Source organism: Glossina fuscipes, unplaced genomic scaffold, assembly GCF_014805625.2.
Source record: "Glossina fuscipes isolate IAEA_lab_2018 unplaced genomic scaffold, Yale_Gfus_2 112, whole genome shotgun sequence".
Taxonomy (NCBI): Eukaryota; Metazoa; Arthropoda; class Insecta; order Diptera; family Glossinidae; genus Glossina; species Glossina fuscipes.
In genome coordinates, this window is record NW_023998455.1 from 4388328 (window position 1) to 4413444 (window position 25117).

At 34.9% G+C, this 25117-nt stretch overlaps 3 protein-coding genes, 2 long non-coding RNA genes and 1 pseudogene across 8 annotated transcripts; 5 read left to right on the forward strand and 1 right to left on the reverse strand.

Moving 5' to 3' along the window:
* The first annotated feature begins 2143 nt into the window (after positions 1-2143).
* Positions 2144-2454, forward strand: LOC119639449. The gene is made up of 3 exons (XR_005247544.1): positions 2144-2232; positions 2300-2371; positions 2432-2454. It is a non-coding gene; the product is annotated as an uncharacterized LOC119639449 (long non-coding RNA).
* A 190-nt stretch (positions 2455-2644) lies between these two features.
* LOC119639292 lies at positions 2645-4977 on the forward strand. Its single transcript, XM_038036590.1, has 4 exons — positions 2645-2800; positions 2864-3528; positions 3602-3737; positions 4944-4977. Exons 2-4 carry the CDS (start codon positions 3363-3365, stop codon positions 4975-4977), a joined length of 336 nt encoding a protein of 111 aa, XP_037892518.1. The 5' UTR covers positions 2645-2800; positions 2864-3362.
* Positions 4388-6922, forward strand: LOC119639608 (annotated as a pseudogene).
* A 1594-nt stretch (positions 6923-8516) lies between these two features.
* LOC119639188 (N-acetylglucosaminyl-phosphatidylinositol de-N-acetylase) lies at positions 8517-11180 on the reverse strand. The gene is made up of 4 exons (XM_038036456.1): positions 10359-11180; positions 9976-10266; positions 9323-9416; positions 8517-9257 (listed from the first exon to the last, which is right to left on the reverse strand). The coding sequence occupies exons 1-4, from the start codon at positions 10813-10815 to the stop codon at positions 9080-9082; spliced, it is 1020 nt and encodes a 339-aa protein (XP_037892384.1). The 5' UTR covers positions 10816-11180; the 3' UTR covers positions 8517-9079.
* Positions 11181-11356: 176 nt separating this feature from the next.
* LOC119639495 lies at positions 11357-12684 on the forward strand. The gene is made up of 3 exons (XR_005247549.1): positions 11357-11872; positions 11943-12297; positions 12362-12684. It is a non-coding gene; the product is annotated as an uncharacterized LOC119639495 (long non-coding RNA).
* Positions 12685-13506: 822 nt separating this feature from the next.
* On the forward strand, positions 13507-24958 carry LOC119639428 (phagocyte signaling-impaired protein). 4 transcript variants are annotated; one of them, XM_038036796.1, is made up of 11 exons: positions 13507-14250; positions 14333-14619; positions 18508-18732; positions 19568-19761; positions 19855-20153; positions 20243-20399; positions 20471-20758; positions 22001-22196; positions 22273-23438; positions 23503-23692; positions 24535-24719. In XM_038036796.1, the coding sequence occupies exons 2-11, from the start codon at positions 14562-14564 to the stop codon at positions 24717-24719; spliced, it is 2958 nt and encodes a 985-aa protein (XP_037892724.1). In that variant the 5' UTR covers positions 13507-14250; positions 14333-14561. The 4 variants fall into 4 exon arrangements, with proteins under 4 accessions (XP_037892724.1, XP_037892725.1, XP_037892726.1 ...); XM_038036797.1 differs by having other exon boundaries at positions 13507-14145; XM_038036798.1 differs by having other exon boundaries at positions 13507-14023.
* The last annotated feature ends 159 nt before the right edge of the window (positions 24959-25117 follow it).

The following is a 25117-nucleotide window of genomic DNA, read 5'->3' on the forward strand; positions in this document are numbered from 1 at the left end:
AGATTGAACCAGAAACTTCTGAGTCAATCATACAGATTGAGCCAGAATGTATTTCTGAGTATAATTACTCTGTTATAAAGGACTTCTTGGGTTTTGATGAAACCGAGCGGATCAAAAAACGCACAAACGTACAGACGAACGTACAGACGGACGTACAAATGGACGTACAGACGGACGTACAAATGGACGTACAGACGGACGAACAGATGAATGTACAGACGGAGGAACGGACGGACATTCAGAGAAAAATGTTATCCGTAAGAAGTCCCGATAGACGTAGGTATAATTTCAAATGTATATATAATCGGATGTACGACGGGGGACCAAGCACATCGGGGGAAGCTGTGCGGAAGGAGAAGACGAGACTCCTCGATCCCGCTGTAGACCAAAATGAAGGCCAGGAAGTGCAAGAAGCTGATAACGCAGCGAACGTGGAGGCGCAGACAGAGAATAGCGGAATTGTTGAACCAGCTGAAGGCCGGGAACTGAAATTCACAGTGAATATCGAGGCGCTGCGGGAGGTCGTAGGGAGGTTAAGTCCTCGCGACAAAGTTGTTCAGCTACACTTCGACGAAGTGTACACAAACGGCAATATGAGATATTCTCGGACCGAGGATATATTGTACGGTTGCGGCTACAACAAAACCCAAAAAATTACAACAACGGAAGAATACCACACAGTACTCCTCTTCGGTGTACGTAGCCTGTTGACAAGTTTCAACATGTTGATCAGCGCCACCGCCATAACCGCCTACAACGGAGCTCCAGATGAACTAGAGAGATGCTTAGGTATCGCAGAGGAGGCCGGCCTGGAAGTTAAAGCAGTAGTCTGCGACGTGAGCAGCGCAAACCTGCAGACAGTGGTAAAGTTCAACAAAGGAATTTATGAACGAAAGCGAGCGGACGGCACCGTTCATACGATATACCATCTGGTCGACTATATACATCTGATGTATTCAATTTACTGTAAAATGGCAAGGAGCCATCTGTTCGACACTTCCATCGTCACCAGGGCACAGGCGGGAAAACTTAGCACTTCAAATTATTTAAAGAGAAGAGGTGCATGCTTGATCAGTACTGCTGCCCGATCGCTGAAAGACTGTATGCAGCTATTAACTCCCGCAACAGTGGCAGACTTGGACGTCGCTGTGCGGAGAAAAATTATTCATAAAGAAGAAGATATAAGGACATACGAAGTTATCGCTGCTCTGACTGCATTATGCGAAGTCATACACACGGGCGAGATAAACAGCGCCCAATGGGAACGACAAAAAGCGATACTGCTGGAAGCGAAAACTTGTATAACAAATAAATTCCCGACGGCTGATATAACTAAGGCCACCTTGGACACCATCAACAACTTCGAGACGATCATGGATGACCTGCTGGAGGCTTACCCTGGTATAACTATACACGCCTACAGGGTAAGCCAAGACCTCTTGGAGAGATTTTTCTGCAAGATGGCGCCAGCCAGAAAAACGAGAAGAAGACCCGTGGAAGATGTTATGAAGCTAAGCATCCGCTTAACCAAACAACAAATCGAATTTTGGGGAGACGGATCCACCATTGATGACGATTACGAGCTCATTGAAAAGCTGGATTACACGACACCAGCCCAGGCCGAAGAAGAGTTCCTGCCATACGACCTGAATGGGGTGCCGTTCAAAGTAGCTGCCAAACGTCTAACCGTTAACGAGGCGGAATACTTCGGGCTGCTCATAGGCTATGGAATAGCCCAATACATCCGTAAGCAGCTAAAATGTCAAGCATGCCTAAGCGACCTAACGCTAACGAAAGAAGAAGCATGCTCCGAAACCGATGGCATGGTAGTCGCCAAAATACAGGAATACGAAGAAATCCTGGCTAATAAGCATCTGGAACCAGAATTTCCGAGGCTTAATGTGCTCAATGTTTTCTTGGAAGCCACGAGCATCTACTTGGCAATAATGAAGTCCCACATGGTTGAACGCAACATCGGCAGGCGCACCCAGGCGACAATAGTGAAGCAGCTTGACTTCTTCAAACAAACAGGCTCCTGCCCCAATGGAAGAAGTCACCGAACAGATCTTCTAGGCTTTATCATACATTTGCTACTGACCGGCAAAAACTGGGTACAACAAAGAGTTAAAAATGTATCATAATTTTGAAGTCGTGCTTTAGGTCCGCTCGCAAAGTCAAATCCACCTATACAGCCGCCACCTCATATAGATGAACATTCGCTACATGCTAACGGTAAGGTTGCATTTATCGTTGCTTATTATTATATATTATTTATTCATTTCTTTTTATTTTATTTTAGATCAAAGAGCATGCTTCCTTCTGCACCTCCACTCATCGTTTCAGCAGAATGGGATACTTCCGTAGGCCAATGGTAAGTTTGTGATCATCTTTGTATATAAAATTTATTCATCACAATATTTTTCTTTTGCAGATGTCAGCACACCGGCATACCAGTAATTTTTATTTCTTTATATATACGTATGTATTAGCAGGCCTTTTTTTATTTATTACGTATTACTATGTATTATTATGTATTATTATTATTATTATAAATAATATTGTAATTTGTAATTATGTATATAATGGTGTACGCCTACTGGGGAGCCAGCCATTTAAAACAATTGGCAACGCGCCTATCACGGTACCCCAAGGGTGGTGCGGAAAACCGTAAAAATCAGGCTCTACACATTCTTCTACTTTGCAATTCTGTGGAAGAAGACTTCGTGATGATAGTCGTTTCGTTGCAATTGGTACAATGTTTTCTGGCAGTGTTTCCATGTATATCGCTTTTAGTTTACAGGTAAGCCGTTGGAATAAAATTATTTGATTATAAAATTATTTTATTATATCCGATTCTCGGGAGGCATTATTGAAATCGGTCACGACATACAAGCAGACGAGCAAATGAATGGTGTTAATCGAAAGGAAGGTCTTATTTCAAAGTCTAAACGAATGGAAGTCAGTTATTGCAGCAACAACAAGGAAAGGTAAGCCCGAAATATAAACACATGAAAATAATCGAGGCATGTAGGGATACAGTCAAGTGAACATACGAATCTAAACAGCTAAAAATAGTTCTTCCGCCATCCATCTCCCGGAAGGATAAAGGTTGAGTTAAAAAGATTATTTTTTAAATATTCTTTTAATTTACATAAATCATTGTTTGAAATTAATAAATGAAAGGGTAAGATAAACGTAATACATATATATATACATATACGCAAATGGAATAATTTATCTATTCACAACAACTTGAATCAAGACGGCCAGGAGGGAACTTCAAGCTATCTTAACTATGGGCTAAAAATATCATCGATTTTTTTCACATAAATACAAATATTTTGGAGTTATTACCGGGTTGGATGGATGAATTGGACGCCAATGATGTCTCATTGCTGAAAGCTGTCAAGTTGCTCCGTTGGATAACCGAACAACGTGTCAATAAGTCGGCTGTAGAGGAATTAAAGAAGGAAAAAAAGATTCATGAGATTTTTCACGAGAATGAAAAATTCAAAAAGAACATTGAAAGTATTTATTACTTAATCTTAGCAAATTTGCGCAAAATTAATTAATTAGAATTTTTTTTTTCCTCTGCCTATAGAGTTTAAACAACAACTCAAAAGTCAAAGAATCAATTTACGCTGGAAGTTGGCCACCGAAGAAAGTGTGATTAAATCGCACGAACAAAACATGGCCTTGACAAAAGCCCTTACCGATCAACGTATTAAAGAAGAAATGTAAGCTAAAAACTAGCAAGAATATTATAATCGAGCGAGGCCAACTTTTCAATACCCTACACCACATAGTTTAACACCACTCTTATTTTTGTATAAAATCACTATCGTTTGTTCATTACCACATATTAATTCTTAGTTTACACAATGAACACGCGAACATGTTTTCAAATAGACATTAAAAAGCAATTGAATAATTTTATTTTCGATTGTAAAATTTTTAGCAATAAACTGGATAAATAATTTAAATAATGCCGCATATAAATTTTTTATTAGCTTCCTATCAGTACAAAGAGCTGTTAAAACTTATGGGAGTTTCTTATGTGGAGGCTCCTCTTGCAACAGAGGATATGGACGCTCTAACGGATTTTATTAAGACATTTCACGTTTAGTAAGGCTCGTAAAATGCCAGTTAAGGAATTCAGTTATGCAAAAGTATTAGATGGTTTCGGATTAACCAGTCGGGAATTCATTGACTTATGTATTCTTTTGGGGTGTGATTACTGTGATGGCATTCGTGGCATGGGGCCCAAAAGAGCCACAGAGTTGATGAATTCTTATAAAGATATTGAAAATATTTTGGAGAAAATTGATCGCAAAAAGTATACTGTGCCAGAAGATTGGAATTATCAAATTGCTTGAGAATTATTTGTAAATCCAGAAGTAGCCGACCCTTCGTCGCTAAAAGTAAAACCAAGCCTACCAGCATTTCAATAAAAGTAATTTTTTTGATATCTTCTTTTTAGCTCAGGTGGTCCAAGCCTGATGTGGATGGTTTAGTGCAGTTTCTTTGCGGTGATCGTCAATTTAACGAAGATCGTATGCGTTCCGGGGGGGCAAAGAAAATTCTTAAATACAAGTCAAGTCCAACTCAAGGACGTTTAGATAGTTTTTTCAAAGTGATACAGGCAGCAGGTGGGGCAACTCCAAAACGTAAAGTGGATGGCAAAAAAAACGTCCAGCAGAAAAATCCAAAACAGAAAATTTCGCAACTGACAAGTGATAATGTCAAGGAGACTTACAACAAATGCAGTGTAATGACGTGTGCATTTTGATTTTAAAGACTAACTCTTTAAGAAAATGGGTCTTTGATTATCAGTTATAGTCTATAGGTATAAATGCATGTAGATAGAAAAAGCGAGAAAATTATGGTTTTCCAATTTTCAAAAGCCACCTAACTTGGAGTTTCTTTTCGTTTGATATGCGTAGGTTAACTTTACAGTTGATGAAATCCGTGGATTGATGGACAAAAAGCGGAATATCCGTAACATGTCCGTCATTGCTCATATCGATCATGGAAAATCGACTTTAACCGAGTCTTTGGTAAGTTTAAGAAATACAAACTTTGGGAATTTACACTAAACTAATATATGGTTTTTAAGGTTTCCAAGGCTGATATTATAGCCGGGGCCAAAGCCGGTGAAACACGTTTTACTGACACTCGCAAGGATGAACAGGAACGTTGCATTACAATTAAGTCTACGTAAGTGCTGTGTGCCGTGTGTCACATACATACATGTATTCAATTCTAAAATATCGTTTAGAGCGCAATTTCCATGTATTTTGAAGTCGAAGACAAAGATTTGGTATTCATTACTAATGCCGACCAACGCGAAAAAGACTGCAAGGGTTTCTTAATCAATTTGATTGATTCACCTGGTCATGTTGATTTTTCTTCGGAAGTAACAGCTGCTTTGCGCGTAACCGACGGTACTTTGGTTGTGGTCGATTGTGTCTCTGGTGTGTGTGTTCAAACAGAAACTGTGTTGCGTCAAGCCATTGCTGAACGTATTAAGGCCATATTGTTTATGAATAAGATGGACCGTGCCTTGTTAGAATTGCAGTTGAATGCCGAAGAATTGTATCAAACTTTCCAACGTATTGTAGAAAATGTTAACGTCATTATTGCCACATACAATGACGACGGCGGTCCAATGGGTGAGGTGCATGTTGATCCTTCGAAGGGGTCAGTTGGATTTTGGTTCCGGTTTGCATGGCTGGACTTTTACTCTCAAACAATTTGCGGAAATGTATGCTGAGAAATTTAAGATTGACGTTGTTAAATTAATGAATCGATGAGTATACTTATATCATGATCATAGAGCGTCGAAGTCTCATTGTTTCTTGAGCTTGCTGCGCTTCATGATCGAACAGTAAGTGCATATAAAAGCAGATGAAAACTGAATGCGATTTTTTTTGTCGCATTCTCTGTCATCGTTTTTGTAACGCTGAGCGGTGACCTCTTTCTTAATGTCGAATCTACTTATGCTGAGAATTCAATAACAATAATTTCTTAAAGTTTGTGGGGCGAAAATTTCTTCAATGCCAAGACCAAAAGTGGCAAAAACAAAAAGAAGCGGATAATAAACGTTCGTTCTGCATGTATATTTTGGATCCGATCTATAAAGTATTCGATGCAATCATGAATTACACAAAAGAAGAAATACCAACTTTATTAGAAAAAATTGGTGTAGCCTTAAAACACGAAGACAAAGACAAAGATGGTAAAGCTTTGTTAATGGTTATCATGCGAACTTGTTGCCTGCGGGCGAAGCTTTGCATCAAATGATTGCTACACATTTGCCGTCTCCTGTAGTTGCTCAAAAATACCGTATGGAAATGTTATACGAGGGACCGCTGTACGATGAAGCGGCCATTGCAGTGAAAAACTGCGATCCACGAAGTTAGCGGAACAGTATCCAGTATCCTGGGTTTTCAGTCTCTACTTATCAGAGCAGTTCAATTTATCAAGGATAAGAAGCAAAAAGAGACCGTAGAATTGCTTCACAAGCAAGCAGGTAGTACTGCGAATAAATAAGAAGCGTTTGCCAGCAAATTCGTTACCGTCCAATTTTTGCTTGTTCAAGGTACCCATAAGGAACCTATAGATATTTTATCATCTTTGGGCGAGGCCAAATATAAACCCGGGAGAGTGTCAACCCTGGTCACTCAAATTAAATCCTCATAATGTGGGAGTTTTGACTCAAATGGTTATAGCCTATGCCCAGTGTAATCCACAGAAAGCTTTAGAGGTAATCAAAAAGTTACCTAAGCTGGAAACTCTTACCACAGCTTCAGAACTCGATGCCTTGGAAGTTTGGTCGTTTACTATATACTCTCATTTTTTAAATGCCACGATAAATACAATTAAATAAATTAAAGTATGAAATATATACGATTCCGATTAATTTGATAGATGAATTCTGGACAATGAGTTTTACGAATACAAGGGTTGAACTCGCTCTTGCATGATGGTACTTCATAACAATTCACCGAATAGTGTGGTCCCTGATACTCACTCAAGAAAAGAACAAAGGACTAAACGATATCCTTTTAGACTAGAAAGAAGTACGATGGAAGATTGGCCATTGGAAAATCGAAAGACCCGTACGGAATTTAGTCACTTAATTCCATATTCGATCGAGCTCCGCATTCCGCATGTTCCACATTCTGCTTACTTTTTGATTTTTTTCTCTTAAACCTGGCGGAAATAAAACAAAAATCTGCCTTTTTACTTCTTTACCTTTTTTCTTCTTCTTTTTGTTTTTTGTTTACTTCTTTAACAGAGTTTTTGTAGGTTTCTTACAGATTGACCGTTATAACACAAAATAGCTAATCCGTTAACAGAAAATGGCCAGTCAGCATATGCTTTTAAAAATGTTAAAAGCTCAGTGAAATCTGTCAAATCTGTTAAAACTTCCGTAAAATCTGTTAAATATACGAAGAGTTCAATAAAATGCCTTTCTTTAGTTATGACAATTAATATAAGGCGAAAAATGTCATTTAATAGGATGATACAGGTTAAAATTTAGGCAGACTTATGCTGACTTATTATGAGCTAATCACTCAAAAAAAGATAGAAGAAAGAAAAGGAAACAAAATATCGACCTTGTGTCTATAATCTATGTCTGAGAGTATATCTGCAACAAGCTAGTTTGAAAGAAGAGAATTCCGTTGTATTTAGCTCATATTAATGAATTCTTCGAATGTACAGGCAATTTTTTTTTACCTTATTTTCAAATGACACGATAACAACAAGCACAATTTATTACATGAATTTTTTGTTCTGACACTAATCCCAAAAAAAAAAAAGTTTTTCATTCTAATGTTGACAATCCCTTACAGAGCACATTACAAATGGGGGGATACCGTGATTACAAGCCAGTCGGCGGGTTATGCCCACACATACTTATGGACAAATTGGAAAAATTAATTGTTTTTTGTTTTGTAAATTCCTAAATTTACCATATGTCGCTTGTATTTTTTTACACGATTTTTTTTGCACGGTGTCCTAAGGAACGCCTTCGATCCTGTGAATGGAGTTACGATGCATTTAATTAAGTTTTTTTCTACAGTGCTGGCGCAATACAAAGCCGCCTTATTTTATATTATGAATCACTTTTTAAATATTAATAAATAAAGAAATGAAAACATTTTGTTTGTTTGTTCTTTTTTTGTTTAAAATCTTTTTATATTATTTTGTATATAAAAAGTAATATACGAGAGTATAAAGGAAATCTTGACTTCGCTGCTCTTACACAAGGAAAAATATCTTAAAAATTGTATTCTATTTATTGCATTTTTAGCTTTAAGCTAAAGGAGACAACTGTGATAATAATAATATAATATTATTAAAAGATTATAACTAAGGAGGCGAGTGTACATATAAAAAAAACGTGCATTATAATACAAATATAACAAAAACAAAAACATTACGACAGAAAGCTATGAAAATGGATAGTTTTCTCGATGGGTTCGAGATCAATCTCTGCACCATGAGAGTTTTCTTTCTTTTGTTTCTGATACTGTGGACAAAAAACGATAAGAATTCTTATCAATATCAGATATCGGATATGTAGCCATCGTCGACTTAAGTTATTATTATATACAAATATCTGAATACAGTTTTCGCCTTCGTCTAAAAGCTCATCATCATATTACAAGCTAAACCTGAAATGATAAATTCACGAAAGAGGAAAAGGAAAAAAAATCAGGAAACATATGCATTATCTACGTATATATGTACATATTAACAAATAATTAAAATAAAAAAATAAAGCGTCATGGTTTTTTTTTTTGTTTGTTGTTGTTTGTTTTGTATGTGTTTTCAGTAGAATCGTCTCTTTAACGTCTGTTATTTAGCTGCTTGTTTGCTTCGCCACTTCCCGCTTCCCGCTTCCCATTTTCCAAATTGAATTGGACGTGCAATTTTGCAACTAAACACACTTGAATTTATAATATTTGGTATTACGGCGTTCACGATTATTAATTATCATTTTTCTGAACAGACATGGATTGCTCTTTTATTTCATTTGTTTGAGAATTGCTTCTTCCAATCGACACACTTAGGTTTCCTGAATTTGCATCTCCAATTCGATATCGGCCAAATTGACTTCACGTATCGAATTGATAAACATATAGCGAGAGCAAAATATATAAAGGCAACGAAACCATTTCATTTGGGTTTTATGCTGACGCATGGCATTCCGGACCACGGCTGCTTGTTGCCAATTTAATAAGCACCTAAAACAAAGAGATTGAAAAAAATGACGAAAAACGAGACTGAGAATAGTAAATTAATTACTTACCAATATTTGGACATAACACAAGTACACATGATATCAAATATAGATAAATACTTTCGCACAATATTTATGGAGTCCAAGGCATAAAGTTTACAATCTGTAAAGGATGCAATATTTAATATAAACAGTCCCGAGCAATTTAAGCAATCGTAACCCCGCATACATAAAAGCGAAAAGCTCAGCAATCTATTAAGAAATAAATGAGAATTTATTTTCGATCTGAACTGAATTAAATCTTTTAATATTTATCTGAATCCTGATTTAGAATAACGAAATTGTTCTTAATGGTTGAACGCAGCGTATCGCATTTGAAATCGTGTTTTTAAGCACTTTCTTCTTTTGGAATTAAATCCGATTAAAGGCGAACGCTTGGAAAATTTGCAAAAAAAAAAAGAAGCAGATCAATGTGTAACCAATGAAAACTTGTCTTTTATGGACGGATTTTGTGAATTCGTGCTCGTGAGAATGAAGGAAACATTTGAATTCTTCTGGACTCGTTACCGTCATATCAAGCGACAGTTAAAGTTTAAGCTTTACATTCGACAAATCCCATGCGCCTTTTCTGCCTGCGCTCAACTAAATATGGCATTGCCTTTTTGCTCTTGCACAAGAACACAACGTTTATCCGTACATATTGCTACTGATTACTCACTCACCTTTCGGTAATAGATTAGTTAGACATAGGGAGGCAGCTGCATAATACACCGCACAATGATTTGGATGCTGGCTAACGCCTTCACGATCAAAAGTAACTAAAGCCTGTATGCCTAACGTTTCGACCGTGTGCAACATGAAATTGGCTACCGTTTCCGTTCTCCATTCAACATTTGGATCATCTGGCAAATTGGTTGCATTGACTAGTATTATATTAGCTTCTGGTATACCCAAATTTTGGCAAGCCGACCACAATTCTTCGCGCCTCTTACATGACAGATTTTCATAATTGCCTACGTGCGAACAATTCAAATTATAATTAAATTATGCTTTCTTCTTTCGTTTTTGCTTTTGTGGAGAAAGTCTTTTCATGTTTTCAACTTACCATTCGACAGGCAAAGTATATACACAATACAATCTGTATAAGCTGTTAGTGTATAAATTAAAGGGCCAAAAAACATGCACTCATCATCCGGATGTGATGTAACGAATAGTATGCGTTTCCTCGTTGATAGCCAAGGTAAACGAGTACTACGAAGTGTTTTCGAACGACTGATCACCGAGTATATGATCAGGCATACTAGCAAGTATACCAAACTGGCGTAAACCAAGTGCTCCAGGGCTTCCGATGAAATGCTTACCAATCGCGTATATAGACTAACCGGATGTACTATAGTAATAAAAGCTTGCAAGATGCTTACAATACTTGCTTCTCCAAAATACTTTAAACGATGCTGATTATAGGCGTCGTATATTTGCAACGTAGCCGTGCCACAGGTGTAAATTGTTTTATTAATAACACTGCCAATCAAAGCATTTAACCACGACCACGACCCATTCATTTCATTGCAAGCCTTCCCACGAGCAACAACAGCAACGCTGACTTTACACGACGTGTTTTTTTTTTTGTTGATTGGTTCGCAAATCTCACTCAGAATTAAACGATAATAAATCTCAACAGTACACGGGACGCACTTTATCCAATTAAATTTGGAAAGCAAAATACTAATTATTCCAAAAAAGGTAAACAAATAGCAACACGCACGAAAACTCGTAAAAAAAAATAAATAAATAAAATTTTTGACAGGAACGGCAGTAGGAATAGTAAATTATATTGAAAATTTTGCTGCAAAAAACGTGCTTCCAAAATTTACTTGGCAATCAATTACCAAAGAATCTGATCCCTTTCGATGTTTCTGCTTTTAACGTCGCACTATCCGCTTCTAGGGATTTAGTCCTCATCCTATCTACGATTTTCCTGTAATATAAGATTAAACTTCTTAAAAGCAGTACTTTTCAAACTGTGACATCTGTTGAAAACAGATGTTATTAAACAAAATTGTTCATTTTAGTTAGGTTTTTAAGTTTAGTTCGAATTTTAATATTTTCTGTTGTCTTCTACATTTTCGATTGAAATATAAAATTAATTCACGTAAAAGCCAATTATTATTGATAATTGCAATTCCAAAAAATATGGTCTAAACGATATTTAACATTTTGGTTGCTTGCGATTTCGATAATCAATGGATTTTAGATATTCAAGAGCCCTTAAGGACGGAATGGATGCAAAATATAAGTACCAAATAAATATAAAGATTATTTTTTTAAATATATATTATAACTGCCAAATTTATGAATAAGAAGCTGCGAGAAACAAAATGCAAATACGAATTACATATTACAAATTATCTACACAGCCGCATAGAAAATAAATGAAAGGAAAAGAACAAACAACAAAGATTTCAGAGAACGCCCCAATATAATAGCAATTAAAAAGAAAAAAAAGACAGAATTATTGTTTGAATGGAGTGATAATCGGAGGAACTCATGGACTTATGGGTTGGAGATTGTATGGAGTTCGTAACGAGTGTCCCACTTATTAGAGCCGAAATCTAAAAGGTGTTTAATCCAAAATGTATTTTTGTTATTATTAGAATGGAAAATATATATATAGGTCAAATAATTCCAGTATCGCGCAACTCGAGCCTAGAAAGGACCACTCGCAGCACCTGCGTCTAATTCTGGGAATGATAATATGCGAAATCCTGGTAGAGCGAGTAAAGGAAAATGTGGAACATAATTACCCGAATTTAGCCCTAAAAAAGATGTTCAGGAATGCAACACATAGATCGTAGTACCAGGCACTACTTCTAAGTTATAAAGGATCTGCGGCATTAGGAGGGCGTAGGCTAGTTCATGAAATCGTTATGGTTCTCAAAGTTGACGCGATGGTCAAAAAATACGTCCAAGCAGTTAAGAAACAATAGCTATAAGGATATCATTTTGGTGAGGATAATAATTCACATTACCGAAAAGCATGATAGGTAAGGAGTTAATCGATAACCATTCCAAAAGAAACCTAAGACTATTCTTGATATTCGACTGAAGGACATCAGAATTACTACTACCAGTAGTATGCATTAGAAGCAAAGAAGAGGACCTCAGTGGAGCTATGGCAGCCCGGACAATAAAAGAAGAATTCCATAATAGTTGCCATTAATATCAGTGAGCTAAAATCTGCCAGTTAGGTGCAAATGCATATGGATGCAGAATGGTTCATGGAATTAAAGGCTTTGTCAGGATAAGTCCATAGACATGTTTTTAACATAACATTTAATCGTATCAGTTAAGTTCACCAATAAGATCCGAATAAACCAAAACTCTTTAATTGTATAAGAAAACAGAATTTATTTTCCCTTAAGCGTATTCTAACTAGTATTTGTAAATTTTTAAAAACCTGCCGTTGGATTTTTCCATATTTTACCAAACCTTTTCAATAAAGTTAAAAAAAGAAAGATAAGCAACAATATACTTTATTTATGCTTCATTTGTATACATACATATATATATGCTTTCTTTTACTACTGTTGCTACTGTTTGTTATCAATTGCCAATTCGTTTGCTTGTAGATTTGACGTTACAACAGTTTTTTTTGAACATTTTACATTGCTTTAACAGATTCATATGTCGACGGCTTTGCAATTTAACAGCGAACTCCACGACTGCTTTGCCATTTAACAGAGCTCATGACGAATGCGTTGCCACTTTTTGGCTATTTTTCTTATTTATTTGCATGTTGTTATATATTATTATCGTAGTTGCAGATAAAAAAAATCAAGAAATTGCCATAAGTTAATTTGTCAACAACAAGTACAAGAACGTTTTTCAATAGTTTACTTAAATCAAAATAATTTTATTTTGAACATAATTCATGCAAGTTGAAGGTATGTAGATTATATTTTGATCATAATTCATAAAACAAGCACATAGAATACTACTTTTGAAATGTAAACAATAGCACGTGCAAAGCTACTAGTGGCAACTACTACATAGGGTACGAATGGCAACTACTACGTACTACTAATGTAACAAATATAATTGTTAACATGTAATGTGACAACTGCCAAAATCATATGTACAAAATATGCAAAAAACTTATCAATTCGTGAATAGCAAGAGCAAGGGAAAATTAAAAAAAAAAAACAATGCAAAAAATTAAAAACAAAAATACGACGCTTATCGTAACTCTTCATTTACCTTTGATAATTTGGAATATGCGCTCTTTTATCGTAATTTTCCCCTTTTAAGGGGAAAGAAAAAACAAGAGAAAATTATCAAATTTTACTACATAAAAAAATACTAATTAATATAAGAAGAATACAATAATAAATAATTATTTCTGCAATATTTCAATAACACGGATTGAAATGGAAAGACGGTTTTGTATTTACTTACCGAAAGGGATGCTGTACGGCATATTATTAAAAACCGCCAAATTGACATCACTTATTGTAAATGTGAACTGGTGTGTGTGTGTGCGGAAGAAATTTTTATTAATTTCGTTTTGTAAACTGTGGTTTTTTAAAAATGTTTTAATGCATATATTGATAGAAAATTCTTAGGAAAAAGGATAAATTAGTAAATAAAAATTAAACGATAAATTTGGAAAGTGTACAATTAACGTAAAACCGTGTAACGTGTGTGATAGACCGAGCGGTAGCAAAAAAAAATTTTTTTTGCTAATTGCCACAGAAAACTACAAAAAATAAAGTAAAATATTTTCAAAATTAGTTCAATAGAATATATATAAAAAGAAAAAATTTAGCAAAATCCTTTCGTACATTGAATATCAATTAAAAGTTTAATATAAATATGACTGCAAGCATTAATGTGTATGTAACCAAATCAACATAACCTTACCTTATGACCCCTGAATCCAATCCCCTGAATACAGTTAACTGCTGCTCCCCGGTATCATAAATATTTCAGAAATTTAGGTGCTCTTTGTGAATTTTTCCCCAATTTATTTTTATAAAATAAAAAATTGAATGAACTATTTCATGCCTGTTGTTGTTGCAGTTCATATCCAGCTGCACTTTTCGAGTTAAGCAGCCAGTGATAAAATACGTCAAAAAAAGAAGAAAAAAAACAGAAAGAATAATCGGTAAGGGTGGTACGAAATATTGCCGCGTATTCTTATGTGTATATCTTAAAGAAAGTGGAAATTTTGCTGTTCTTCGATAATATATTTTCATACATCTACAAACATTCAAAAAAAAGAAAAATTCAATTGTGATATATATAAGTAATGTCACAACACGTGCAAGACCCGGCCGTCTTTGAAAGACGTTTACGACCTATATATGGTAAGCAATAAAATCAATTATTTCCAGTATAACGACGACAGCATATACACATATATGTACTATTTAAAAATAGAAAAGAAAAAAAAAAAGGATTTTTTTAATTTATTAATAATATGATAGCAAATAACTTTTCTATATTCTTCATATACCTTGAAGTTCTTAAATAAAAAAGATCTCAGAAATATCTTGTAGTAAAAGTCTTAAAACTTGAAATTAATATTGTTGAGGATTGGGATTTTATTATATTGTTTTATTTTTTTTGTTCAATATATTTACATTATAAAAATTGAAAAGTGTATGTGCACAAGTTTGATTCCAAAAACATGCTAAAAATAATTTTTTTTTTAAACCGCGCAGAAATAAAAACATAATCCGCTCGTTTTTGACGCTTATTCTGTCTTTGCTATTAGTGCTATTTGTTATGAAATCTGTGTTGCCAGTGCGGCGGGTTACTTATTAGGATTCACTTGTCAATTCAGACATAAGGTCGTCCGCGGCCTTTTCTTTTCCATCGTCATAATCGTGGATCACAGTAGCATTTTTTGCTTATCGTTCACTTAGTAGAAGGGATATCTGTTAAGATGTAGCAATCGCCTTGGTGCTCTACTTTCGTAGAATAAGTGTTAAGTCAGCTTCGACGTATTAAGTAACGTGTTCTAGTCTCAGGGAAGCGAAACTTCCATCCAAGCTTTTGTTTGATTATTTTCGTTTTTGTACGGCAGGAAGGCTATCCTCTAGAACCTCTAGAGAAGAAGTTTGGAGTGTTAGTTATGTCATTAACTTTGCTAATAGCGACTATCTTCTTGGTGCTCGCCATTTTACCTATTTAAGCGTGACGCGAATTGGTGAATCTCACGAGTGTCTTTTGGCTACCGAACTCAACAAAGACGACGATTTGTAACTAAAATATCATCTTTAATAGTTATGGTGATATCCACAGTTACGGCAGTTGCTTTGCTTGGCTATGCGGAGGTTTTGAATATGTTGTCTGTCTCAGAAATATTATCGTATTTCTCCGGTTTCTTGAACGTTTTATTAAGCACATTCTTGGAGACGTTCTCCGTAATCGACAAACGATACCTTTTTTTTTCTTTTTAAGCTTAAGTTCGTTGATCCTGCGTATAATGCATTGTGAGGGATTTCGCTTTCGGGTAGTTCCTCCCGAGTTTTCCATAAGCTGATATTTTATAAAAATACGGTTGTGGTGCTTCGTAATGCCTTTTGCTTGTTTGTTTCGTCTTAACGGGAATGTCTGCTACATTTCCCGTATTGGAAATCTCTTTGGAGAGGCTTAGAAGAATTACGGCCAATATCTGGCGTCAATCTGTCTAATCTTCTACTGATTGGTAAATAGTAATATATTATTATTCTTAGTCTTAGGTACCTGATCGATACGATTGAAAAATTATATAGCGTTAAATATGTTCTTCCCAGACGAATTGAATTCAGGTTTTATGTTAACAGCAACGAATGAATTTATGCATCGGATTAGTCGTTGCAAGTCTCTTTTTTAGGGCTTAAGCGTACATTGTTGCACTTAGGGATTCTTTTATTTAACCTAGGGGTTCTCCTACTCGACGTATGGGTACTTTTTTATACTTCACTACTTTGTTTGCCTTAGGGTTCTGCTTGTATTTTTTTAGAACTGAGGAATACCGTTTTGTTCTTAGGGGCACATGTTTAGAACTTAGGGCTATTTTTATTTGCTTTTATTGGACTTAAGGTACTTTTATTTATTCTAGGAGTGCTTTTATTTGTTGTAGGAGTAGTTTTACTGGAAATCTGGGTACATTTTTGGAACTTAAGGGCACTGTTTTAGACTTAGCGATACATTTGTCGGATCTGTGGGCGCATTTTTTGGACTTCTCATTGATTTCTCACTGGCATTGCCTGGCTGACGACTTCCTTGTTTCGCAAGTACATAGATATAGATCCCCACAAATGGCTGCAATAGCGTAGCATCGTCGATTACTGTATAACGTGCAAGTTGTTGCTCAGCATTTTCGGAACAATGGTTTTCATGGTAAACTTATTCCAAATACTTGTTTTTCTCTTTACTCTTCGCAATTTAACAAGGTTAAGCTAGAAGCCTTATACCACTTATGGGTTCAGTTAGACGGCCGTACTTAACACGCAGAAAGGATTAAGATAGAATCATGTCTTATCATACCGATCGATTCGTAATCATAATCTGAATTAATCTAAGCCCGTAAACCCGCCTGTCCATCTGACGTCTGTCCATGTAAATTTGTGTTCAAGTAACAAGTCGCAATTTTTGAGATATTTTTATCGCTGCTTCTGTAACGCCCTATTCGGAAAAGTAGTAAATATTTGCAATTTTCAAAATTTCTAAGTGGCTAAGTAGCAGTATTTTGACAATTGGAACGACTGGGGCAACACTTTGAACCCCGTCTCATATAAAGAAACCTGAATTTCGTACGACGAAAAGATCTAATTTTTGTTTATTTGACCCATAACAGTAATTTCATGCCAAAAATAGAATTGTGTTAGATAATGTGGTGTAGGGTATATTATGGTCGGCCTTGCCCGGGTATAATGTTCTTACCTGTTTTTTTTTTTTTTTTTTTTTTCTTTTGAAGGTAACGCATAAATACCTAAAAACCGCAGTTTTGTAAGGTAAGCTTTTCAATTTCACTTTATTTTACAGTTATTTTTTAGTTAAAATAATATTCGTAAAATCATTACAAAGAACATATGCACAATTGGCATTAAGAATATATAAAAAAAACATTTTACAAAACAAAACTGCTTGAGATCTACAATGTAATCGGCCCGCGTATATGCTCTTTTTTTGTGGCCTTAGTCAGTTAGTAAACTCCTTTAAGTTGATGAGCATCTAGCCAATGCGGAACGTGATGTTGTAAAGACAAGCTTAGAGCGATTTCACCCAAATCACTTTGAGTAGCCGTAAGCTTTTGACCGAAACATGTCGGTGTATTAAATTTCATCAAAATATGTCAAAAATTGCTGCGTATAAGAATACAGGAGTTCAGACGGATGGGCACGCTTTGAGCGACTGGATCCGAATTATTTTGAATAGCTGTCGTCGTGGGGTCGATATAGCAAATCTCACCAAAATATCTCAAAAATTGCTATCTCTAACTTAAATATAAATGATCAGGACAGACGGACAGACAAGTTTAGATCTGTTCGATTCAAATCATTTTTAGTTTACTTTAGCTTAATGGCAATACGAATTATAGAATAATAATTATTAGACAAATTATACAATAATAATGTAATGCGGACGGACGAACAGAGAAGCGTAGATCGATTCAACAAGTGACTTTGCATCGATCGGTGAACACATTCGCATAAATTTAATATATCCTTATAACGCAAGTTGTGTAGATTATAAAAAAAAACCGGTTACCATTTGTCTTTTTAAATGGAACTTGAGAAGAGGGGTTTTGTTTGCTTTTCCCTAAGAAATTTCCCGATTATTTTCATAAAATTCTTTAAATTAAATATTATTAGGAAATCCTTCAATTATCTCATCTTGAAAATGCAAAAGGAATATTCATCAGTATAAATATATTCCCGATATTGGACGTGGGCGTTCGCGAAGTAATGGATCTGCTTAGAGCGAATTTACGTGATTTGATTGGAATAATGGGTGTCCGAAATTCACATTAAAATTCACTGTTGCGACGTGCCCCTCTTTTATGATTTATGATTTAGCCGTAAATTTAATTAATTGCCTTAATCAACAAAATACATCAATTTGACAATTAATTTTTAATTGCGAATATTTCATTAATTATTTTCTCTAGTTTGTGCGGTGGTCTAGTCAGTCAAAAAAGAAAAAGAAATTATATTTAATTTGATTTAAATACTTTTTCTTGTTTTTGGCTTTTTCTTTTTTAGATAACTTGGAGGTCGGCAATAATCGTAAGGCGTTGCAAGAGACTGAGAAATTACTGAAGAAACATCCGAATTTATTATGCATTAAAGCACTTAAGGGTTTGGCGCTGTTACGTCTGGGACGATATGAAGAAAGTGATGGGTTTTTGCAAGCGGTAGCTAATGAAAAGCCGGCAGATGATGCTACACTACAAGTGCTATCATTTTGTTACAAAGAATTGGAGCAATGTACGTGTGGGTAATTAATGAAAAGAAATTTATGCAATATTTTTATATTCATATGAAAAAGTGGTACACTTTTAAGCGCCTCGTCAACCACACACAGCTGTCATTTTTCTAACAAACAATTAAAATGCATAAGAGAAGATATTTGTCAAATACACTCAACTCTTTTTTTGCCCGATCGATGCGGTCCTTAGGAAATCGTGCAAAAAAAAATACACTCGACGTATGCTAAATTTGCGAATACATCCCGCAATACTAAAAAATCGTGTAAGATGAAATAACTCTACATATTTTCCTAAAAACCGTACAAAAAAAGTGTCATTGAACAAACTTTGTAAAAAATGCTTTCATCAGTAGGTATGTCGGATATGTTTAGCATAAGGGTCGGGTTTGATTTAAATGAAAAAGCTCGCTCGTTAGTAGTTAACCAAATCACTAAAACAATTGTGGGCATAAACCGATTATATTTAATCCCTGGGCACATAGGTTCCTGTAAGGCACTTCAAAATCAAAAGTAAACAACAAACTTTTTTTCGCGTAAGTCTATGTAAAAGAAAAGTGTATTTTCTCCTATTGTGGAATCATGTTCTTTTAACACCGCACAAAAAAAACCGTGTAAAAAAAGAGTTGCGTGTATTTTGGTTTAAAAATGAAAAAGAAAAAAAATTATAAAAAGTATTTTATTTAATTGCAACGAAAATATGAATTTATGCAAATTAATCGAGTTGAGCTGCTTTAGCAGGAAAGAGTTTCTCGTTGAATTATGAAGAAAAGTATTTTATCAGTTATTTATTTCTTTCGAATTTTAATAAAATTGGTTTAATCTTATCCTTTAAAGTGGACAAAATTGTCGAGCTTTACAATCACGCTGTTAAGCAACAACCTGCCAATGAAGAATTATTGGCTCATTTATTCATTTCTCATGTTCGTTTGGAAGATTTTAAATCGCAACAATCGGTGGCTTTACAACTTTATAAGGCCCATCCAAAGAATGCCTATTATTTTTGGGCTGTAATGAGTGTTGTTTTACAGGTGAATAAATTAAATTTTTATAATTTTTTTTATTTTTTTATTTTTTTTTTTATAATATATAAATATTATAAAAGAAATGTTTTCACCTTACAGGGTACACGAGGTCCAGAATGTCAAAATCTTACAAAGCGTCAAATTTATTTATCATTGGCTCAACGTATGGTAGATAAAATGATTCAAGAGAATAAATTGGAATCGGAACAAGAAGTTCATTTATATTTACAAATATTAAAACTGCAGAATAAATCGAAGGAAGCCTTGGAATTCCTTAACAGTTCCATATGTACGAAATTATATCCCGGTGCTCCCATCTATATGAAAATTAATTTGCTTAAAGAATTGAAAATGTGGAGAGATTGCAATATATTATTAAAGGAGCTATTAAACGAAGAGTGGGTACACATTATCATCGTTACTATTAGTTATAATTGTTTTTTTAAATTTCAAGAATTCCATCCATTTAAAAATTTTGTTACCGTAGACATGATCGTTGGGATTTCTATCAGGATTATTTAACTAGTTGTTTTGAATTATTAAAAGAGCAACAAGAAGTCGATAAAAAATCGGATAAAAGTGAATCAGAAAAGAATGAAACGGCTCTTACAATTTTAGATGAATGTCATGAGTTTCTATGTCAGGTACGAATTATAATTACAATGACAAATATTTCATTCATTTATTTTTTAAATCGTATCGTTTGCAATTCTAGTGTATTTGCTTACATTTAATAGAAGAAGGTGAGAAAAAAGTGCGAGGCCCATACTTGGCTCGATTGGAATTGTATAAGCGAATGTGTGCCCATAATCTGGATGCGAAACATTTGCTGGGTGATTTAAGTGAAATGATTACCGAATATTTTCGTTTATTTGGCGATAAATCTTGTTGCACTCATGACATTGCTTTATTTCTACCCACCATAAGTATGCAAGAGCGCCAAGAATTAGCCAGCAAATTATTATTGGAAAGCGGCATCAGTTCGACAACATTACCACAAAATGTATGTTATCCAATATAAGTTGTAAAAGCTTTCTCATGATCCCACTACACAGCACACTGTTTAATTATTTTGTCATTTTGTTTCTAAGCGCCAGCAATTATTTATTATAGAGAATTTAAGCCATTTTTCAACATAATTTCAATGATAAGTCGTTTAGGTAAAAATCGTCTCAGACTACCCATCAACTAGTGCATGTTCGCCCATGTATGCAGCCAAGTGATGGCGTTTCTAGTGAACAATCACTTACTAAAATCATAACACTTACTGATTGGTCACACCCCCACTACGCTGTGGCCGCTTCCCTATTTCTTTCTCTTTACTCCCGTGTTTCTAAGCGAATAGCGAAGACATCGCTAAAGTACTTGCTCATATCATGAAAAAACAATCTTTCAAAAAAGATGCACCAAATGGGGATCTCTTCTCCGCCTGTAATCGCCAAAAATGTTTTGCCGTAGCAGTTAGTTGAAATGACTTCATATATTAACGTGTTTTATGAATACATTCCTGGCCTACTTTTTACTATTTTTCACCGACGGACTTTTTATAAAAACCCCGATATGGAAATAGATCTACTCCAAATTTTATGCAATTAGGCTCTATGTCAGATCGCGGTCATTGATCAATTTTTATCATGACGATTTTTTTGCATAAAAAGGCATTCTTTCTTAAAAGAATATGCAGCAGTAGGCGAAAAATAGTTTTACATAATCCAAATTTGGTAGAGTTGATTATAACGTCAATTCTCTCTTTTGAAGCTTAAAACATTTGCTTTATCAACGCATGTCTTTTATAGGAGCTACTACTATATAAGAAGACACTCAAAACATATATGCATCTGATGGTCCAAACTCTCACATCAACATATTATTTTGACTCGGAGACTTTTGTGAAGGAATTATAAAAATTACAATTTTTTTGGAGCAAAAATTTCGCATTTTGTCGATTGTAAAAATCTATCTGATCCAAAATGCGCCAAATATGGTCAATGTGCGATCCATGGATTAAATAAAAAAGTTCAGAGTAACAGACGGACAAACAAATTTAGAACGGCTCTACTGAAACTATTTTTAATAGGATTTGTCCTTAGGCCAAACAGCATCCAATTACCTCAAAATTAGTATAAATAATTCACTAATTAATAAATTGTTTTGTGTAATGTGTTCACCTCAAATGTAGTGGGGTTAAGGGAGGATGAGTTGTTTGATGAAGGTTTATACCATACTTTTTCTTCCTTTCATGTAGAAAGAACAAATGCAAAAACACATTTGTGCCCTACAAATATCACGTATCTGCGGTTCCCATTTGGACTTGAAACTGGAGCATTTGTTGGCTTTTTATACCGCCTTGAAATTGCATTATGAACATGGTTTAAGTTCGTTTGGCAAAAACCTTTTGACCACTGATATGGGACCTTCAGATTCTTATGCTTTATTGGCGGGTAAGTGATTAATTCCAAATCAATTAAATGATTGGTTTTTTTTTTTTTTTTTTCATTTTTCTTAATTATCTTGCAGCGAATGTGATGTACGATATTAGTCAGCAGCAGCAAAAGTCAGATCGTATCTTTGAGGCGTTATGTTTATTGCAATACGTTTTACGCAACAGCACCAGTAATTTTCACGTGAAACTTTTAAGTTTAAAAATCTATCACATGTTAGGATGTCATTTGGGCGCGCAAGAAATGTACGATTATTTAGATATTAAACAAATACAGCTCGATTCAATGGGCTATATACATTGCAATGCATTGGCTTTATCGGGACGTTTCTCTATGGCACGTTCGGTATTTGATGCAACTTTAAAATTCTTCACTAATAGTTATAAGGAGAGATTGGATTATTTAGCTTTAACTTATCGTTTTTGCACATTTTCAAAAATTGAAGAATTCATGAATTTCAAGGAGCGACTTACCAACAGTCTACATTACGTGGCCACTTCGGTTGAGGCTCAACTATGCGATCTAGTCATCTTGTATGGCAATGTACAGCAAAATTTGACCAGCTATGCTGTCATGAGTATAGATCCCGCCGAAGATCATACATGCTGGCATAAGCTGAGTGATAATCGTGACTTGGACGCTTTAACACGTTGGGATCCTGTGCATTTAGTCGCTTTGGAAACAGAGCGTGAAGATTCTTTTCAACAAGAGGTTGAAATTTTACGCATACGTTTATTGCTATTACGTTTAATAGCTTCATTTGTTGATCTCTTTCTACCATCGCTTAGTCCGAAATCTCGAAGTAAGTCTGGTGAATTGGCATCGAATCAAGCCAGTAATGCTGCTCATACAAATAACGCCGGTAGCAATTCCACTCCATGCGGCAATAAAGATACGGAACTGATTGAGTTTCTAAACAAAGAATGGCTGGAATTGTTTAATCGTTTGCGCAACGAAAATTTGAAACCTTTACCGAATCGTTTTCTAGTCAATTTACTGCCTACACGTTTACATCTGCTCTTAGAAATGCCATATGAGAAATTCTTTAGCGATTTAGCTCAATTGGTTATGCAATTCTATGTTGGCGCGAGCAATCTATCATTGCAATGCAAATTACAATGCGATAATGTTGTTCAGCTTGTAAATTTTTGCGGTAATATTATCGCCGCAAGCGATGAATCTTTCGAAGATGGCCTATGGCGTAGACGTGAATGGCAAAGCAAGATAGCAGCAAGTTTGGAAGTATGTGTTTATATATATAAAAAAAAAGATGAAAAATTAAAAAAATATATTTAATTATTTCCAGATACTCTCGCTGTACGCTTTCATACTGACAGCGCTTTACGAAAAGCTACAGACTTCGAGTAAAATTAAACCGAAAAAGAAATCAAATTCCGAGACTGAATTAGTGATTAGCGAAAAGGAACGCTGCCAAATGCTTATAGAATTAATGAGACTTTTGAAAAGAGAATTCCAACGCTGTGATAAACTAATAAGTAAGTATTTTATCAATAACAATAAGCGAAAACATTGACTGATTCCTTAAATCGAAGCATCACAGTCCCGGAATAATTAATTAAACTTTCAACTTGTCTATTTTCAATCTCAGTAATCATTCTAAGCTATACATTTTTTTAAAATGACGCTTACCAAAATTTTCCAAACAGTTCTGCTTAAGTGGCGAGTTCCTAATTTTCTGCCGCCCTCAATCCAGGCAAATTTTAAATGAACGCTAAACTATATTGATAGTCTCACAATTTGTGTCCAGTTTGGCCAAAGATATCTAGGACTTTTGCGCCAAAGTACAGATTGCCCTGCATCTGAGAGTAGCATCCCCCTGCTAAAGAGCATCGAATCATTCAATTGAGACAATTGACTTCTATTCGCCAAATACCGCACATATGCTTAGAATATGACGAATTTGCATAAACTGGAATCCGAGATACCTATGTGGTATCTTGGGGCTATATCCCATGAGAAATCAGTTAAGAGACGTATCATGGTCCTTCGTAGTGCCAGTGAGAAAACAATGTGGGTGTTTTGCGCATTTTGCGAAGTAGGGGGAAATTGTTTGCGACAAATTTTTGCTCTTGGCATGCTTTTTTTTTTTTTTTGCTTTGGCACTCTGACACGCTACCACTTGGCAATAGAACTACTTCAGCTAAAAGCTTAGCAGCTTTTCCTCCTTTGGTCATTTTCAAAATACGAAATGAACCGACGACCGACCATATCATCGAAATATTTGAAGATTTTTATGATCATAGTATCCTAATAAAACAGTTGGAGACTTTGTCGAACCTATGATTGATATTGTTTTTCTTTTTTTCTCTTTTCTTAGACGATTGGAAAACGCCGGCATTGCCTCGTGATTTAAATTCGTTTATGGCAGATATGTCACTAAAACCTGAAGTGGAAGCCACTTTAATCGGTGACGTGGCCTCTGTATTTAAAGAATCGCATGAATTAATGGTGACAGAGTTAAGAAATCTGATAAAGGATAAAATACGTATGATCTCCAAGTAAAAACAAGAATCCGTGATTGCATTTTAACTGTAATAAAATGTAATTTTTATAAAGTTGAAATACAAAGGGGGCGCGGGATAGCAATACATTCATTCTGCTGCCCCTTAATTCTCGTTAAGGTCATTATTTTGTAATATAAAAATTTTTAGGAAGTTCTTTTTTTTCTCTGTTTCCTTGAATTTAGTTATTCTTATTTTCCTGCTAAACACTTTTCAATGCCCACCTCGTAAAAAAAAAAAAGAAAAAAAAATTGGTACTCATGTAAAATTGTTATATAATTATATAATTATTTAAATTAATACTTCTGGAATAAAAATGGTTTTGATGTGATTTTTATTTTAAAAAAAATTTTTTTTTCTCATCTGCTTCTTTCATTCCATTAAATATTGTTTTTTTTT

What these genes read in the sequence shown, in the direction of transcription:
- LOC119639292 (XM_038036590.1), top strand. Translation starts at nt 3,363, where the DNA reads ATGGATGAATTGGACGCCAATGATGTCTCATTGCTGAAAGCTGTCAAG. An exon ending in ATTCAAAAAGAACATTGAAA is followed by an intron (nt 3,529 to 3,601) that starts GTATTTATTACT and finishes CTCTGCCTATAG; the next exon opens with AGTTTAAACAACAACTCAAA. An exon ending in CAACGTATTAAAGAAGAAAT is followed by an intron (nt 3,738 to 4,943) that starts GTAAGCTAAAAA and finishes TGATATGCGTAG; the next exon opens with GTTAACTTTACAGTTGATGA.
- LOC119639188 (XM_038036456.1), bottom strand. Translation starts at nt 10,815, where the DNA reads ATGAATGGGTCGTGGTCGTGGTTAAATGCTTTGATTGGCAGTGTTATT. An exon ending in TATACTTTGCCTGTCGAATG is followed by an intron (nt 10,267 to 10,358) that starts GTAAGTTGAAAA and finishes GTTCGCACGTAG; the next exon opens with GCAATTATGAAAATCTGTCA. An exon ending in AACTAATCTATTACCGAAAG is followed by an intron (nt 9,417 to 9,975) that starts GTGAGTGAGTAA and finishes CATCCTTTACAG; the next exon opens with ATTGTAAACTTTATGCCTTG.
- LOC119639428 (XM_038036799.1), top strand. Translation starts at nt 14,562, where the DNA reads ATGTCACAACACGTGCAAGACCCGGCCGTCTTTGAAAGACGTTTACGA. An exon ending in AAGGAGCTATTAAACGAAGA is followed by an intron (nt 20,154 to 20,242) that starts GTGGGTACACAT and finishes TTGTTACCGTAG; the next exon opens with ACATGATCGTTGGGATTTCT. An exon ending in TTCTTATGCTTTATTGGCGG is followed by an intron (nt 22,197 to 22,272) that starts GTAAGTGATTAA and finishes ATTATCTTGCAG; the next exon opens with CGAATGTGATGTACGATATT.